The 18684-nt window shown below is 33.1% G+C and overlaps 1 protein-coding gene across 2 annotated transcripts in view; it reads right to left on the bottom strand.

Moving 5' to 3' along the window:
- Window positions 1-18684, bottom strand: part of VPS50 (VPS50 subunit of EARP/GARPII complex) — a 143433-nt gene that overhangs the window by 61309 nt on the left and 63440 nt on the right. For both annotated transcript variants that reach the window (XM_044767227.2, XM_070508484.1), the window contains 4 exons: window positions 17920-18052; window positions 16860-16951; window positions 12092-12186; window positions 11654-11752 (listed from right to left, as the gene is read on the bottom strand). In XM_044767227.2, the coding sequence (XP_044623162.1) occupies window positions 11654-11752; window positions 12092-12186; window positions 16860-16951; window positions 17920-18052 (419 nt within the window). The remainder of the gene's footprint in view (window positions 1-11653; window positions 11753-12091; window positions 12187-16859; window positions 16952-17919; window positions 18053-18684) is intronic.

Raw genomic sequence — 18684 nt, 5'->3', positions numbered from 1 at the left:
GAGAGCCTAGACAAGCTAACCCAGACGTCCAACCTACAGAACTACGAGATAACAAATGGGTGTTGTTTTAAGCTGCTAAATTCATGGCAATTTATTACATAATAATATACAGCTATTACAATGAGAAAAGGCACCAACTCACAGATGGAAGAAACTTAGTCAACCCTATGCACAAAAAGTATACAGAAATCATATAGAAAGTAAAAGTATACGACAAAAACACTAAGAGTGAGAGAAGGTAAAAGCATTATTGGTTTTTGCATTAGTTGGAACTATTTCGCAAGGTTGGTTCTTGCATTATTCTGCAAGCAAAACTCAACTATAGTAGAATAGGACTGCATCCTGAAATGTTGATGATAACCACTACAAGAATATATTTTTTAAAAGCTGAGGAAAAAATGGTATAAAATTAAAAATATACATAATCAATCCAAAAGAAAGGAAGAGAAACAATAAATGAGAAAAGAATAGATAACACTTAGAAATCAAACAGCAATAGGATAAGTTTAAACACCACTATGTCAATAAAAATATAAATGGAAATGGAAAAAGCAGTTCAATCAAAATATGAAAATCATCAGACTAGATTTAAAGACATTAACAAAACAAGACCAAATTATATGCTGTTAACAAGAGGCACACTTAAATACAGGGCTATAATTAAATTGAAAGGAAAAATTACACACAAAAGTGATTTCTTATAATAATGAACTAGGTGGAATTTTTTATCAAAATTTTTTTCTTCACCTATTAAGATGATCATTATGGTATCTTTCCTATATTCTGTTAATTGGTAAATTAAATTTATTAATTTTAACTGTTTAGCCAATCTTGTTCTCCTGCAATAAACCATACCTGTTCATGATGTATGTATTATCCTTTTCAGATATCACTGATGGATTTTGCCAATATTTGTTTAGGGTTTTTATATCTATGTTCTTACAAGACACTACCCTATAAATTTTTTGTTTTTGCAAGGTCCTCGTTATGTTTTGATATCATTGCTGTGCTGGCCTCATAAAACAAGTTATCAAGCATTTTCTCTTTCTTTATTCTTTCACAGAGTTGGTGTTGAGAATTCCTCCTTAAATGTTTGGTAAAATTTACCAGTGAGGGCAACAGGCCTGGAGATTTTTCTTTTTTTTTTTTGAGGAAGATTAGCCCTGAGCTAACTGCTGCCAATCCTCCTCTTTTTGCTGAGGAAGACTGGCCCTGAGCTAACCTCGATGCCCATCTTCCTCTACTTTATATGTGGGATGCCTACCACAGCATGGCTTTTGCCAAGCAGTGCCATGTCCGCACCCCAGGATCCGAACCGGCAAACCCAGGGCCGCTGAGAAACAGAACATGCGAACTTAAGCGCTGCACCACCGGGTCAGCCCTGGAGATTGTCTTTATGGAAATGTTTTGAGGTACAGGTTCAATTTCTTTAAAAGACACAAAACTATTCAGATTGTCTATGTTTCGTCAGCTTAAGTTCAGTTTTACAAGAAATTTCTTCATTTCATCTAAATTGTGAATTTTATTAGCATAAAATTGTTCCTTTCATGTATCTTTTTAATATCTGTAGATACCTTCTTTTTAACTGCTGATATTGATAATTTTTGGGTTTTTTTCTTGCTCAATCTTGCTAGTAGTTTTGTAGATTTCTCTGTTATACATTTGCTTTCTATTTCATTGATTTCTGCCCTTATAGTTTTCTTTCATTTCTGTTGTTTTGTTTTAACTTGCTATCATTTTTGGTAACTTTGAAGTTTACTGCACTGATTTTCAAACTTTCTTCTTTTCCAAAAAGTGCATTTAAACCTAGAAATTCTCCCCTCTGCTTTAGCTGTATCCCACAATTTTGATGGCATAGTTTTAATATTATTTGTTTAAAAGTATTTTCTTATTTCCAATATGATTTCTTCTTTGAGCACTGGAAGTACATTGTTTATTTCCAAAAACTGGTGGATTTTCTAGCTCTCTCTCCATTATTTATTTCTAGTTTAATTCCACTGTGGTCACAGAATATACTCTCTATGATTTCAATCCTCTGACATTTTTTTAAGAACTTGCTTTTATGGCTCAGCAGATGATCAATTTTGATAAATTTCCCACATGCTTTTTAAAAAAGTATGCATTCTGCAGTTGTCAAATGTTGAGTCATACACACACATACGCATGCACACACACATATCAGTGAGGCAGATTTTATTAAAAATAATGGTCAAACATATATCCTTACTGATTTTTTTGGTTTGCTTACATTATCAATTACTAAAAGCAGTATACAAAACTTTGCAACTATAATTATGAAATTGTCTATTTTTCCTTTTAGCTTTTTATGTTTGCTTTACATATTTTGAAGTTATGTTAGTAGGGGTATACAAATTTAGGATTGTTACATCTTCCTAATGAATAAACGCTTTTCATTATGAAGCATCCTCTTTATTTTTAGTAATACTTCTTGCCTTAAAGTCTACTTTGTCTCTGATGAATTTCTTTAATCTGATATAGAATATGTATAACCTACCACAAATATCATAATGATAAACCACTGAAAAATCACCACTGCTATTCAACATTTTACCAGAAGTCCTAACCAGTAAAAAGATTAAAAAGGAATACACAAAACCATCATTATTCACAAATGACATAATTATACACATACAAAATTCAAAAGAATCTCCAAACTACTAGATATAATAAAATGCTAATTTAACCACCAGATCACAGGAACCTAAGGTCAATATACTAAATCAATTTGTGTGTGTGTGTGTGTGTGTGGGTGTGTGTGTGTGTGTGCAACCATGGAAATTAAAAACAAAAGGCAATACAATTCAGAATAGCATAAAAAAAGCATTTTTTACATAATGTTCAAAAAGAGGCATGACTAATCAATGGTGATAAAAGTCAAAGTGTGGCTAATCTAATGAGGGTATTGATTGAGAAAGGACAGGGATCCTTCTGGGGTTTTGGAAAAATTCTAGCTCTTAATCTATGTGCTTATGTGGTATACATATATGTAAAAATTCCTGGAGTTGTACATTAAGATGTGTGTACTTTTATGTATGTTACACTTCAATAAATTTTTTCCAAAAGAAAAAACATTAATAATCCTCTCACATTTCTCCCTAAATTCTCTGCAATAAACAGCAGGGCCATTTTCAAGATAAGGCCACAGAGGGCCTAACGAAACGTCAATCCACTTGTGAAGGGTCACAGGCCACAACTAGTAGACAGAAGAGACAAGGGCCCTGATTTCCAAATCTTGTTCTTTTCACTGCAACATAGTTGGAAAGAATAATCAAACGCAAAAATCTACTTATTTTTTGACTGTGAATGATAAATTGGTTAATATTATCCAAATTGATTCGTTAGAGCCACAGAAAACTTCCTTTACATCTTTCTGCAAGAACATTTTACACAAATTGAAAGATTTGCATTTTACTTCCTTTCTTTTACTATACTAATATACAAAAAGGATAGCACCTATGATGAAAAAGCAATGAGTATGTAAAGTACAAACTGTAATAGATGCTGAATAACAGAATTGACCGCAATCATAAAATTATGTGGAAAGCAATCCTGACTATTACTATTTAACCACTTCGGGTACCAACTATGTCTTTAAGAAACAAGATACAAGCTGGATACAAAGAACCTTCTTTAGTAGAAAAGAATAGGTACAACTAAAATAAAATTAAAGAGATGTTAAAAAGCAAATATAGTGAAGATAATAACTGATCTACAAAGTATCTCAAATATGTTGATCTACAAGTTAAAGGAAAAATATCAATGAATCAGAACTGTGTGAAACCCAGATCTTTTACTTAACCTGATAAAAGACTTGAAGCAATTAAAGACAGGCTCTAAAAACAAATGATAAAGTCACAGAGTTTAAAGATGGTACAGTATCCTGTATAAGCCTTTTACATTTTTTAGAGAAGGAACTTGATATTCTGAGAAGTAAAAAATTTGGTTAAAAATCAAACTGGTAGTGAAGCTAGTGAGTAGCACAATAGAGGTAGGAACACAAGGCAACTGATAATACCACACTGCCCCAAACTCTTCACCAGAAGGAAGAAAATTGGAAATCAATAACAACATAAACTAAGAGGGGTTTAATAGTGGTCTAGCCACTATTAGTGTACATGTGTGTATGTATGTATGTATAAATATACACCATGTATATATGGTAGAGGTTGTAGTCTAAAACATACACAATGAAGACATTGTTCCTTTGTTCTCATTTTAACTTCAAAATTTAAGGCCTCTTTATAGTTTAGATAGAAAATACTTTTATTTTTATATAATCTAATTTTCAGTAAAATGTTTTAAATATTAAAAATAAATTAAATAAATTTATTGGTATCATTATCACCAAGGCCAAAAAAAATTTTCTAGAGACATTTCTCCCTATTTTCTCAAGGAATATAGCAAAAAAGGCTGCAACAGTATCTCCTATCCCACACACATGCTCCTCTACAACAAGACCTTACTAATCCATCAAAAGGTAAAGTCTAATTTCTCTCCCCTTGAATCTGGGCCAGCCTTATGACATGACTGTATTCAATGGAATGTGATGGAAGGACTGCATGACTTTCGAGCCTATATCAATAAGGCCATGTAGCCTCTGCCTGGTTCTCTTGTAAAGCTAGTTCTATGGGAAGCCAGCTGTCATGTACCAAGTCCAACCACCCCAACATCACCACACTGGAGAGGCCACATGCAGGCACTCTGGCTAACACCCCCAGCTGTGTACATCTCTAGCCACCTCCACCAAGCTGCAAGTAAAGGCATCTTGGACGTTCTAGACAAACCCTTCCACCAGCTGAGTACTGCTTAGTCACTTCAGACAATGCTATGAGGAGGAGAAGAATCACTCAGTTGATTCCTGCCTAAATTCCTGACTCAGCGAACAAATGAAATAATGATAAAATGGTGGTTAAGGTCATAAAGTTTCAGGATAGTTTGTCACACAACAATAGTAGTTAAAACATATGCTTGGACACTTGTAAATTGAAGCTATTATATTTGTTAGTTTTTTTCCCTTAAAAAAATCTCTTTCTGAGATCTACTATAAAACAACTAAAACGATTAATAACCTATTTACTTCTCTTTCTGAAGCCTTAACCAAAACAGCTCATTTGGCCAAGAATCTATTGGGCGCAGAGGGGAGGGAGAAGTAAGTCAGTTCTACAAGATATCAGGCCCAATATTCAAAAAAGAAGAGATGATTAAATCACTTAGTCCAGGCAGAAAACAAAGGTAAGTAGATGGATAATAAACTTAACCCTAGAAATACACACCTTAAAGATACTTAAAGAATAAACTTTTATGACTCAAGCAAGGGGAGAACTTTGGGGCTGGCCTGGTGACGCAGTGGTTAAGTTCGCACATTCCACTTTTCAGCGGCCCGGGTTTCGCCAGTTCAGATCCGGGGTGCAGACATGGCACCACTTGGCAAGCCATGCTGTGGTAGGCATCCCATGTATAAAGTAGAGGAGGATGGGCACGGATGTTAGCTCAGGGCCAGTCTTCCTCAGCAAAAAGACGAGGATTGGCAGTAGTTAGCTCAGGGCTAATCTTCCTCAAACAAAAATAATTAAAAAAAAAAAAAAACGGGGGAGAATTTTTCTCCCTAAAAAAATGAGGTGACCCCTCATCAGTCAATCCACCTTTAGGATCCTTGAAAACATTTTATAAGCTTTGATTATTAAAGTACAGTCATGTGTCACATGTTACATTGTTACAGGGATACATTCTGAGAAAATGACTCACTATGCAAACATCACAGAGTGCATTTACACAAACTTAAATGGTATAGCCTGCTACACACCTAGGTTGTATGGTACTGATCTTATAGGACCACTGTTGTATATACGTTCTGTTGTTGACCAAAACATCATTATGCAGTACACGACTGTAATTAAAAATAAAATGTACTTAAATAGAATGTTTTGGCAATTATACACTTCTACATAATTTCTATGTCATTACTGTTTAGATTATTTGTGCTTTGGGGAATTCTGCAACATCTGGCAGAAGAATGACAGCTTTGCATGTATACAAACTTAGAACTTGAACATAAATTTAGGGGAATAAAACTTCTATTTTTGAAAGATAAGAATTCATATTGATACACACTGTGTTCCCTCACATGCTCATACAGTTTTGCCCTAGAAATAGATAATGCCATGCATACTTTAATACAACTACCACAAGCAACATGAGTATACTTTATAAATAGATGTTTCAGCAACAAGTAAAATACTTCTCTTTTTACCTTTTTATTATGCCTATATCTTCAAACCAATAGGCTAAATAGACTCGAAGTCAGAATAATTTGGTTCAAGAATCTCTTCATTCTCAAGAGTTCTATCTGACAGTAGAGGACCATGAAACAAATTGTAAGCATATTTAAACACTTTTATAACAAAATTAAAGCACGCTTGATCTATATTTCACTATGTTTCATACTGTCTTTCGTATTTATGTGGTAGGATTTCGTGAAAGAGATATTATTGTAATTTAGTAGATTTAGATTTATCACTGGCAAATGTGATAACTTTCACCAGTTCAATATATGCACACTGACATCATTTCTAAACTGCCTGTCAAGTTTACCTTACTTTACAAAGAAACAGATGTACTTTAGAACACGTTGATGGCTGGCATCAACTTTACCAAATGCCTTTCATTAGAGTTTTCTAAATGGAGCCATTGGTGAGATAATGACTACAGCCAATATATATGCTATACTGCTTTAAACACTAGGGAAAGAGAAGAATACTAAAAAAAATTTAGATCTTTACTTTTTAACCTATTCCAATTTTCACAATATACAATGCAGCAAGAAAAAAGGGCAAGATCTGCAGGCAACACTTACAGAGACCTTTTAGTCCAGCTACCTTATTTTTACAGTTGATAGAACAATAGCCCAGAGGGGTTAAATGATTTGGTCAATGTCAGAGAGCTGGCAAGCAGCAAAAATGGGATAAGAACCTGAGTCTACTATCTCCCAGTCCAGCTCTCCTCCTAACAATACAATACAGTCTCTTCAGGTGGAAATATGTTCCGTAAATGTTTCTAGAAGTCCATTAAAATATTGAGTGACTTGATGGAGTTAAATGAAAAACTAGACCAGATGGACTTAACAGATATATATAGAACACTCCATCCAAAACCAGCAGAATACACATTCTTCTCAACTGCACATGGAACATTCTGAAGGATAGATCATATGTTGGGAAAAAAGGCAAGCCTCAATAAATTTAAGAAGATTGAAATAATAACAAGCATCTTTTCCAACCATAATGCTATGAAACTAGAAATTAATTACAAGAAAAAAGTTAAGAAAGGGACAAAGATGTGGAGACTAAACATGTTACTGAACAAGCAATGGCTCATTGAAGAAATCAGAGGAGAAATCAAAAAAATCCGGAGACAAATGAAAATTAAAACATACCATAACAACTGATATGGGATGCAGGAAAAGTGGTCCTAAGGGGGAAATTCATCGCAATACAGGCACACCTTAACAAACAGGAAAAGTCCCAAATAAGCAATCTCAAACTATACCTAACAGAATTAGAAAAAGAAGAACAAACAAAGCCCAAAGTCAGCAGAAGGAGGGAAATAATAAAAATCAGAGCAGAAATAAATGCAATTGAAACAAAAAAGACAGTAGAAAGGATCAATGAAACAAAGAGCTGGTTCTTTGAGAAGGTAAACAAAACTGACAAACCCTTAGCCAGATTCACAAAGAAAATAAGAGAAAAAGCTCAAATAAATAAAATTAGAAATGAAAGAGGACAAATTACAATGGATACCACAGAAACACAAAAGGTTATAAGAGAATACTATGAAAAGCTATATGCCAACAACTTGGACAATCTAGAAGAAATGGATAAATTCTTAAGACTCTTACTACCTTCCAAAGCTGAATCAAGAAGAAATAGATAATCTGAATAGACCAATCATAAGTAAAGAGATTGAAACAGTAATCAAAAAGCTCCCCAAAAATAAAAGTCCAGGACCAGATGGCTTCCCTGGAGAATACTACCAAACATTCAAAGAAGATTTAATACCTACCTTCTCAAACTATTCCAAAAAATTAGGGAAGATGGAACACTTCCTAACACATTCTCTGAGGCCAACATAACCCTGATACCAAAGCTTGACAAAGACAATACAAAGAAGGAAAATTACAGGCCAATATCACTGATGAACACAGATGCAAAAATCCTCAACAAAATATTGGCAGCTGGAGTACAGCAAACATCAAAAAGACCATACAATGTGATCAAGCGGGATTTATACCAGGGACACAGGGATGGTTCAACATCTGCAAATCAATCAATGTGATACACCTCATTAATAAAATGAGGAATAAAAACCACATGATCATCTCAACAGATGCAGAGAAAGCATTTGACAAGATCCAACAGCCATTTATGATAAAAACTCTTAACAAAATGGGGATAGAAGGAAAGTACCTCAACATAATAAAGGCCTTACATGACAAACCACAGGCCAACATCATACTCAATGGGGAAAAATTGAAAGCCATCCCTCGGAGAATAGAAACAAGACAAGGGTGCCCACTCTCACCACACTTATTCAACATTGTACTCATGGTTTGGGCCAGAGAAATTAGGCAAGAGAAAGGAATAAAAGGAATCCAAATAGGAAATCAAGAAATGAAAACTCTTGTTCACAGAAGACATAGCTTTAAATATAGAAAACTCTAAAGAATCCATTGGAAAACTATTAGAAATAATCAACAATAACAGTAAAGCTTCAGGGTACAAAATCAACTTACAAAAATCAGTTGCATTTCTATACTCTAATAACAAACTAAAAGAAAGAGAACTCAAGAAAACAAACCCATTTACAACCACAAGAAAAAGAATAAAATATCTAGGAATAAATTTAACCAAGGAAGTGAAAGATCTATACAATGAAAACTATAAGACATTACTGAAAGAAATTGATGATGACATAAAGAAATGGAAAGATATTCCATGCACATGGATCAGAAGAATAAACATAGTTAAACTGCTCATACTACCCAAAGCAATCTACAGATTCAATGCAATCCCAGTCAGAATCCTGATGACATTCTTCACAGAAATACAACAAAGAATCCTAAAATTCATATGGGGCAAAAAGGACCCCAAATAAATAAAGCAATCCTAAGAAAAAAGAACAAAGCTGGAAACAGCACAATCCCTGAATTCAAAATGTACTACAAAGCTATAGTAATCAAAACAGCATGGTACTGTTACAAAAACAGGCACACAGATCAATGGAACAGAACTAAAAGCCCAGAAATACAACCACACATCTACAGACAGCTAATCTTCAACAAAGGTGCTACGAACATACAATGGAGAAAAAAAAGTCTGTTCAATAAATGGTGTTGGGGAAGCTGGACAGCCACATGCAAAAGAATGAACATAGACCATTATCTTACGCCATACACAAAAATAAACTCAAAATGGATCAAAGATTTGAAGGTAAGTCCTGAGACCATACAACTTCTGGAAGAAAACATAGGTAATACACTCTCTGACATCAGTCTTAAAAGGATCTTTTCGAATACCACATCTTCTCGGACAAGGAAAACAAAAGAAAAAATAAACAAGTGGGACATCATCAGACTAAAGAGCTTCCGCAAGGCAAAGGAAACCAGGATCAAAACGAAAAGACAACCTACCATTTGGGAGAAAATATTTGCAAATCATATATCTGACAAGGACAGTTAACCTCCATAATATATAAAGAACTCACACAATTGAACAACAAAAAAACAAAGAACCCGATCAAAACATAGGCAGAGGATATGAACAGACATTTCTCCAAAGAAGATAGACAGATGACCAATAGGTACATGAAAAGATGTTCAACATCACTAATGATCAGGGAAATGCAAATCAAAACTACACTAAGTTATCACCTTACATCCGTTTAAAACGGCTATAATCACACCAAAACAAAAAATAACAAATGTTAGAGAGGTTGGGGAGAAAAGGGAACCCTCATACACTGCTGGTGGGAATGCAAACTGGTGCAGCCACTATGGAAAACAGTACGGAGATTTCTCAAAAAACTAAAAACAGAAATACCGTATGACCCAGCTATCCCACTACTGAGTGATCTATCCAAAGAACTTGAAATCAACAATTCAAAGAGACTTATGCACCCCTATGTTCACTGCAGCATTACTCACAATACCCAAGACATGGAAGCAACTCGAGTGCGCATCAACTGACAAATGGATAAGGAAGATGTGGTGTATGTATATACAATGGAATACTACTCAGCCATAAAAAAGACAAGATTATCCCATTTGCAACAACATGGATGGACCTTGAGGGTATTATGTTAAGTGAAATAAGCCAGAGAAAGACAAATACCACATTTCACTCACTCATATGTAGAAGATGAACAAACAAACGGACAAAGAAAACAGTTCAGCGATTACCAGGAGGAAGGGGGCTGGGGGGCTGGGCACAACGGGTGAAGACGAGCACTTATATGGTAACAGACAAATCATAATGTACAAGTGAAATTTCACAATGTTGTAAACTGTTATGACCTCAATTAAAAAAAACGTTGAGTGTTTTGGAAACATTTAATAATTCATTTCTATGTTGCCTAATTTCATCAAGCTGAACTTTTGTGAGGAATCTTCACCACGGTCAGAGTTTAGAAATGCCCATGCCTGGTTGCCACAAATGACAGACACATTTTAACAATAAGTAGAATGCAGAATGGAATCCATTAAATAAATCAGTGTTTTTTCATTGCACACATCTTGCAGTCACTAGAACACCAAAAGGTCTCCCATTCATCTTGTTAGAAATGAAACAATCTTTGGGAAATGGACCTCTGGCATGCTTTCTTTCTGACAGGGTAAGTAAGGCTTCTGGCTCCTTTTCATAGATCCTTATTCTTTCCCACCTGTGATTAAAAGGCCCCTCTCTTTTTGTACAGCAATGTGAACAGACCAGGGCTTCTGTTTTAGCAGGGCTTCAGTTTTAATAGAAAAGGAAGTTATAAATAAAGGCAGCATTAGGGTTTCATGCTATTCCCTTATTACCGCTTTCCTATGGTTTAAGCAATTAAAAATTTTTTTAAATTTTTTAAACATTCTCCTCATTTAATTATGAAACTCAACGGCTCTGCTTTGGTACAGGATCAATTTAAATCTTCTTTCAAAACAAATATTTAATAATTTACAATTAACACAGAAAACTTGTACTTAAACATCCCCTCACTGAGTGCTACCTCTACTGACTTGACTTCCTTACTGGCTCACACCACATATGCAGGGATAGAACAGTGGCCCAATTCTTCTGGTGAACCGTGATGTAATAATCATCTTTCACCCACAAAGAAATAAGTTCAATATTTAATTCAATATTTTGAGGCCCTTAAGACAAAGAATATATTAAAATTTACAATAAATAAGTAAAGAGAATATTTTATGATATTTTTGGTAAAAAAAATCCTTAGCCATCCTAAAAAGAGCGACAAAGAACGTATTCTTTCAAATTCAAAAAGAACTGTTTTGAATCAATTAATGCTATAAGGTTAAGCACTAGACAAAAGTATTCTTACTACCTAAATAAGTGTATTCTTACTTTATTAGAGCTCTTACCTATGGTAGTTCTTAAAATAATTGACACTTTGCTTTCTAATAGACTCTTGCAAAACTTCAGATTTGCTACCACAAAATTCTTCTCCAACTTGCATCAACCTAGTTGGATAAAAAGATAACATAAGTTTCAGCAAAATCTTTATTATAGAAAAAAAAGAAGTCCAGGTCATCTTTCTTCAAAGGCAACAAATCATAAAAGTTTGGATGTCTGAAGTTTCTAAAGATCAAAAATCCATTATGGTTTAACAAACATCTGAAGGGCAGAAATAATTAAACACACTCACATACAAATCCATCAAAAATTAGATCATGAATGTTCAATTATCTTCATATCCATGAAAAAGTTATATACAATAACTTACTAATTCATGATTTCTTTGATTATAATGGTTGAATGAATCAAACTAAAGAATAAGCCAAGAACTTGTCAAACACTACCTGCTGATTATATCCAAAACAAAGATGAAATCGTCGTATTTGAATATAGACAAATCAGTTCCAAGCAAGTAGGTTTTTACTTTTAGCTGAACATCCTGTAAAACAACAATGAAAAATATTTTAAGTAAACCCAAAACATAGAAAATAAGTTCTCAGAACCATTTATTCTATAGTTACACGTGAAAATGAGACAGGCATACTTTCTTAATTTGATAAAGAATATCTATGTAGGCCAATAGCCAACATCCTTAGGGTGATATCATAGAGACAATTCCATGAACATTAGATACAAAAATAGTGATGGACAGGGCCGGCCCGGTGGCACAGTGGTTAAGTTCCCGCACTCCGCTTTGATGGCCTGGGGCTCGCCGGTTCAGATCATGGGCGTGGACCTAGGCACCGCTGCTCAAGCCATGCTGTGGTAGGCATCCCACATATGAAGCAGAGGAAGCTGGGTACAGATGTTAGCTCTAGGCTTATCTTCCTCAAAAAAAAAAAAAGTATTGGACACATCATCACTATTAAAATAGACATGTGCAAGATAAGAATTATATCCTCATACTCTATATGAAGATAAGAGTCATCATCATTTACGTGTGGCTTGCTAGGCTAGAAACTCCAAAATAATCAATTCAAAAATAATTAGAATTAATAAGGCAACTATGTCAAGTGATTATGTACAATATATAAAAATTAATAGCTTTCAGGTATACCTGTGTAGCACCTTAAAATGGAGAGATTCCACTTAAAATAAATACTAAAAATACAATATACTTAGGAATAATTTTAATAAGAAATATCAGACCTATAAGAAAATACTAACAACTCTAGCAGGATACAAAACAAATTTCAATGTACTGAGTCAAGGGACTGGATAAGTGACTAAACAGTGTAAAGATGTCAATTTTCCCAAATTAATGTAGAGGTTCAATAAAATTCTAACCAAAATCACAAAAAAAAACACTTCTGAATAATTATTCTAAAATTCACCAGAAATAATAAATAAGCAATAACCTTCTTTTTAAAAAATAAAGCTTTGAAAAGATGGAGGGAAAATTATGTGTCATGTTGGAGGACTTGTACTACCTGTACCAAATATATTAAAAACTATTTTTAAAAAAAAAAAGAATGCTAAAAACATACAGAGAAACCAATGGACTAGGACAAGTAACACAGAAATAGTGCTAATATACATATACACAAGAACTTAATATACAGCAGTAAAAAACTATTTTCTGACTATTTTTGTCAAGTATTATGCTAAGAACTTTACATATTATCTTTAATCTTAAAACAACTTTGTTGAGCAGGCATTTATTATCACTCCTAAGAGAAGAAAAACTGAGAAGAGATCAAGTAATTGCCTAAGTTCACATGCCCAGTGAATGACAAAGCTAAGGCTCCTATCCAGGTCTATCTGTCTTCAGTCTCCTCTTTTCTTTGTATCTTGCTTCAAGAAGGCACAAAGAGGGAAGAAAAAAGATTATCCAGAAAGTAGTGAAGGGAAAAACGAATAGATTTTGGGGAGGAAATCCTTTCTTTACATCATATATCAAAAGAAATATAAAACAAATTAAACAAACCTGTTTTTGTACATTTTCAAGAGATTCAAAATTAATTCAATAAGGCAAAAATATTTTCTGAGAAGCTATTAAGTGTCCTAGGCAGTACTCTAGGTATTAGGGACACAGCAATTAATATAGAGCTAAATAAATATTTACAATTACCATACCAATATTGATCTGAGCTCTACATAGGAAAGAGCATTTTAAGAATAAAGGGAACATAAGTCACAAAGGTCAATAGTTTGACCTCATAAAAATGTTAACCGTCTGCACATAGAAAATATAAACTAAGTGAAAATAGACAAACGATATACAAAGGATTGCTCTTCATCATATAAATAATTTAGAATCTATGAGCATAAAACATGAGCAAATAATTCACAAGTCAATAATTAACAGATTTTAAATGTTCAACGTCTCTAATAAGGAAGTATGAATTAAAACACTAACAAAAATATACACAGATTCAATTGCCTTATTAAAAGATAAAGTCTCTTGGAAAAAAATTTTTTTTACATTTATAGGAGACATAACTGAAACATGATACAAAAACATTTAAAATAATGGGATGCTCAAAGATTAATATCAAAAAATATGAACAAAATAAACACGGCAATGGTAACAACAAAGCAAACTAGAATTCAAGGCAAAACGCTTCAAGACAAGAGCTATTTTTTTTAATTACAAAGAAGGTAAGTAAAGTGGTTATGAGCAATGGATCAATAAACATAGCATCCAAGTACAAAAAGCAAAAGCTGTTAGAAATAAAAGAAAAACCTGACAAAACTACAATCATTCTGAAATATTAAAACTTCTCCCTTAGAATTGCACAGACCAAAAAAACAAGTAAAGATACAGATTAGAATAATACAATTAATAATAAGCTTTCTTTCATATACATATAGAAGCTAATTCCCAACACACACAAAAAACATATGGTTATTTTTCAAATACCCAAGGAAGAATTTTAAAAGTGGGTGGGCAAACTAGGATGTAAAGAAAATCTTAAATTCACAAAAAGTAGAAATATTGCAACCCTAGTTCTCTACAGTAAAAAGAAATTAACATGAGCATTTCTTAAATGTTATTTCTCATATCAAATATTTAAAGATGAAAATGTTGGAAGACCAAGACTTTCATATGGTTAGATGTGAAAGCTCCACGAAGTCAAGTACCATGGGTTCACCACCGTGTTCTCAAATCCACAAACAGTTTCTGCCACACAGTATGACTGATACAGCCTTTTTTAAGATTCTGGTTGAGTCAAAAATGCATGGAAAATTTTCCACAATATCCTAAAAACTTTTCATATCAACAATCAAGGTGATTATAATTTTGAGTTTAGTTTCATGTCAGAGTTAAATATCTTCTTATGCTTTTCAATCATCACTTACCATTATCTCTACAACTAACAAATTTATGATAAATATCTATACATTGTCACACGATCACCTGTGTTTTGGAATCTGGGATTTCAAATGTTAGAAATGTATTATGATACGGATAGTATATATTATATAAAACTCCCAGTGGGGTCTAGGGCAGTATCCCAAAATAAAACACATTAATATTCCTGCAACATAGGAATATTCACTAATTCATTTAGTGGGATAAATAAATACTATAACAATCCTAATGACAATACTGGTCAGGTTCTGCTGCCAAATGAATTCAATTCAGGTCATGTTTTAGCAGCTAAATGTGTTATCCAAAAATATTTGCTTTTTCAGTTTTTGCTTTTTTCAATTTCCTGCAACCTTACAATTTCAATTTAACGAACACTCAACAAGTTCCTAAAGTATGCACAGTCTTGTTTTAGATCTGGTTGAGAATTGGCTTTGGGGGTGCAAGAGACTTGGAAGTGGTGGGGATGAAGATATTCTAAAGCTTGAAACCTACAACAAAATAATCTATACTCAAAAGCATGATGAGTTCATTAAACTAGCCAAATGCTTAAAGGAGAATAACTTTACTACACCTTATATTTAACAGATTTTCCTCTATCAGGAATGACATCAGGTTGCCAGGCTGAATGGAAACTAGCTACATAAAACGACAGACCTGTCATTTCAAAGGACATTGAACTACCAGAAATTCTACTGTGGATTCCACAATTTCAACTAAATACAATAAGAGTCTATTAGGAAACTACATCAGAAACAACTCATATCTGATCAATGAGTATGAGATTTCCCTTTCTATTATATATAATATCCAGAAAAAAGTCAGCCCAAACTCAAAAAAATGGTAAATTAAAAATTAGTTTAATAAGGTCACATCAGACAATATAGAAGCCAAAGCTCTAACAACTATCATATATACGTATTTTAAATATTAAAGTATCAATTCAAATAGCATATTGAAGATAAAATTATCAAAAGTTAGAAGAGCACTTAATTATAATTGCTAAGTCATTCTTAAGGAAATGTATGTTTTTATTATATAGTTTCCTAAGCAATTTTTTTCAAAGAAATTCTATAAAAGATTGTCAAAATAAAAATTAGCCTCATTAGAAAAATCAAAAATACACCTTAAAAGACCATAACACAGTCAAAGGGTCTAGTCTAAGCTTCAAAGAAATTAAAAAAAAAAAGTTATCTTAAAAGAAATTACACTTTTATCTAGAAAGTACAAAATTTTAACGAATTAGCAAATTTAATTATCTTATTTCAGCAAGTGAGCTGTTAAACTGCAAAATAAAAGAAGATACACTCAGCCAATAAACACGTAAGATCCTCTCAAGGCACAAAAATCTTTGACTTAGAAAAAAATCCTTCATTCTATACTACATTCCAACCCAAGCATGTCACCTATTTAGTTATCCTCTTCCTAAAGTTAATAGAAAAAGGAAAGAGATACAAATAAATGAAATAAAAATAAACAGAGTACCTCAATAAGAAAATAATTCTTTCGGAAAGCATAAATTTGCTTGGACAATAAAAGCAAAAATGTAATCAAGGAATATATGAATATTTCCAGTGGAGATTTTCAAATTAAAAGACATGTTCTACTGCCACTTGTAGACAAATATAATTGTCAACTAAATTACAGAAATTAAACAATAGATTTATTCCAAAGGAAAACTAACATACGATTAAATCTTCAAGGAATACAAATAAATACAGAAAATTTAAACACAATTTCTAAAACAATTTTGACATGGTTTCTATTCTTTTGTAAAAAAAAATTTTAAAAAACCAAACCTGCCATATTCGTGTAAGTCCATGTTCTAATTTCTTTTTTATGTAGCCACGATCAAAATTAGTTTCTTCAGTACCCATCATATTACTCCCTTCTGAAAATAAAAGATCATATACGTTTCTAGATTTGCTGCTTCAGAATGTTTCTGTTTTCCAAAAAATACACTTGGACTCTCATATATTGTAAGCTTATGTAAAACACAGTAAATATGTTCAATATTTATGCAACCACAATGTCAAGTAATAGGTATTAGGATAAACCCATTTGATAAGACAGATAAACATAGACCCTGAAATGTTGAGGGTTTTACACCTAAGACCACTCAACTCATACATGATTGGAGATGGGATTCCAACTTGGGGAGTGTGATCCCAGAGACCAGGTTCTCAATGACCCATATACTGCCTGCCTACTGCTAGAGCATTACACTACGAATTAAAATCCATGTCAACAAAAGTACAGACTGCAGAACTGCTCACATAGTGAAGTAATGACACATACATTATATTTCTCATGATCCAGAATAGTTGTATCCTTTCCAGATAAATAATTTAACAATGTGCAGTTCAACAGGTAAGATCAATGACCTGCCTCAAAACAAATCTTCCCCAAAAGCAAGTGAAAATACACATAATTTTGACCTTATGAAGTACTGTGAAGAATAATTTTCAAATTACTGATTCCTACAATTTTATTCCTTAATGTGAATATTAAGGAATATTAAGGAAAGGGATAATTTCAGGTGAACAAATGACTTTTTAGAGTCCTAGATATTATCAGCTGACTGCTAGACTAACCAGAGTCCAGAATATTCTTTAAATGTACAGATTAGGGTCAAGGGATTTTAGCAAAGAGGACTAAGTATATAAGGTTCAAATCGAGTTTTAAGTTTGACTCTACACCCCAATGAAAATATATACATATAAACGTATGTACATACATAATACAAGTAAACTATTAGCCTGAAGCAAAAAAGTAAGCTTCGCCACAATACATACTTATAAATATATACTATATATATTTACAGTTCAGTTTTTAAAACAAATCAAAGTAATTTCCTACCAGAAGCAGAAATAGTGTCCTCACTGTCATGCTTTTCATGCCATTCCATAGTCCTGTAATAGCTGAGCATAACTTCCCACAGTGCTTTGCACAGGTCAGCAAGGCATGGAATATAGCTGTCTGGTGTAACATGCTGAAGAAAATGAGAAGAGCCAACTTTCAAATTATCATGTTTACTTTAACACTTACCGTTAATCAAACTAAAATGCTATGATGTTAATCAAATTCATTCAAGAATTAGACAAAATTAAGAAAATTTCTTCCATTGATACACCTAAAGAGAAAGTTCAACAGCAAGAAAATTTTGTTCAATTCATTCCCATTTCAACATGGCTTTTTAGTATTCATTAGAAATAATAGTTCACATACTATGAATCAAATTATACTACTAGTCCATATACTACTAAATTGGCAAGTTTTCTCATAAACAGCAGTACAAACTTCCCCAAGTGTGCATTTTTTCAAAGACATGCTTCTTAGCATGCAAACACAGCTTTTCATTTATCCTTGGACCTAAGTCATACTTGCAAAAAGGTCATATTTAGAATTCAATCATTTCATTTGTGTAAATTAAGTAAGTACCTCTGACAATGTCTAAATTGCTTAGGTCAAATGGATACAGACACTCCATATCTGACGATAGCAACATTTTAAAATAATGTCTTACATAACATGACTATGAAACAGTACGTAGTATCAAATCTTCTCCCTAATGGAAGATGCATGAATTTTTCCCCCTCTATCCTTTGTAAAAACTATCAGTAG

Source organism: Equus asinus, chromosome 1 (assembly GCF_041296235.1).
Source record: "Equus asinus isolate D_3611 breed Donkey chromosome 1, EquAss-T2T_v2, whole genome shotgun sequence".
In the NCBI taxonomy this organism is placed as follows: Eukaryota; Metazoa; Chordata; class Mammalia; order Perissodactyla; family Equidae; genus Equus; species Equus asinus.
The sequence above is the reverse complement of the archived record's forward strand: the minus strand, read 5'-3'. Positions and strand labels throughout refer to the sequence as shown.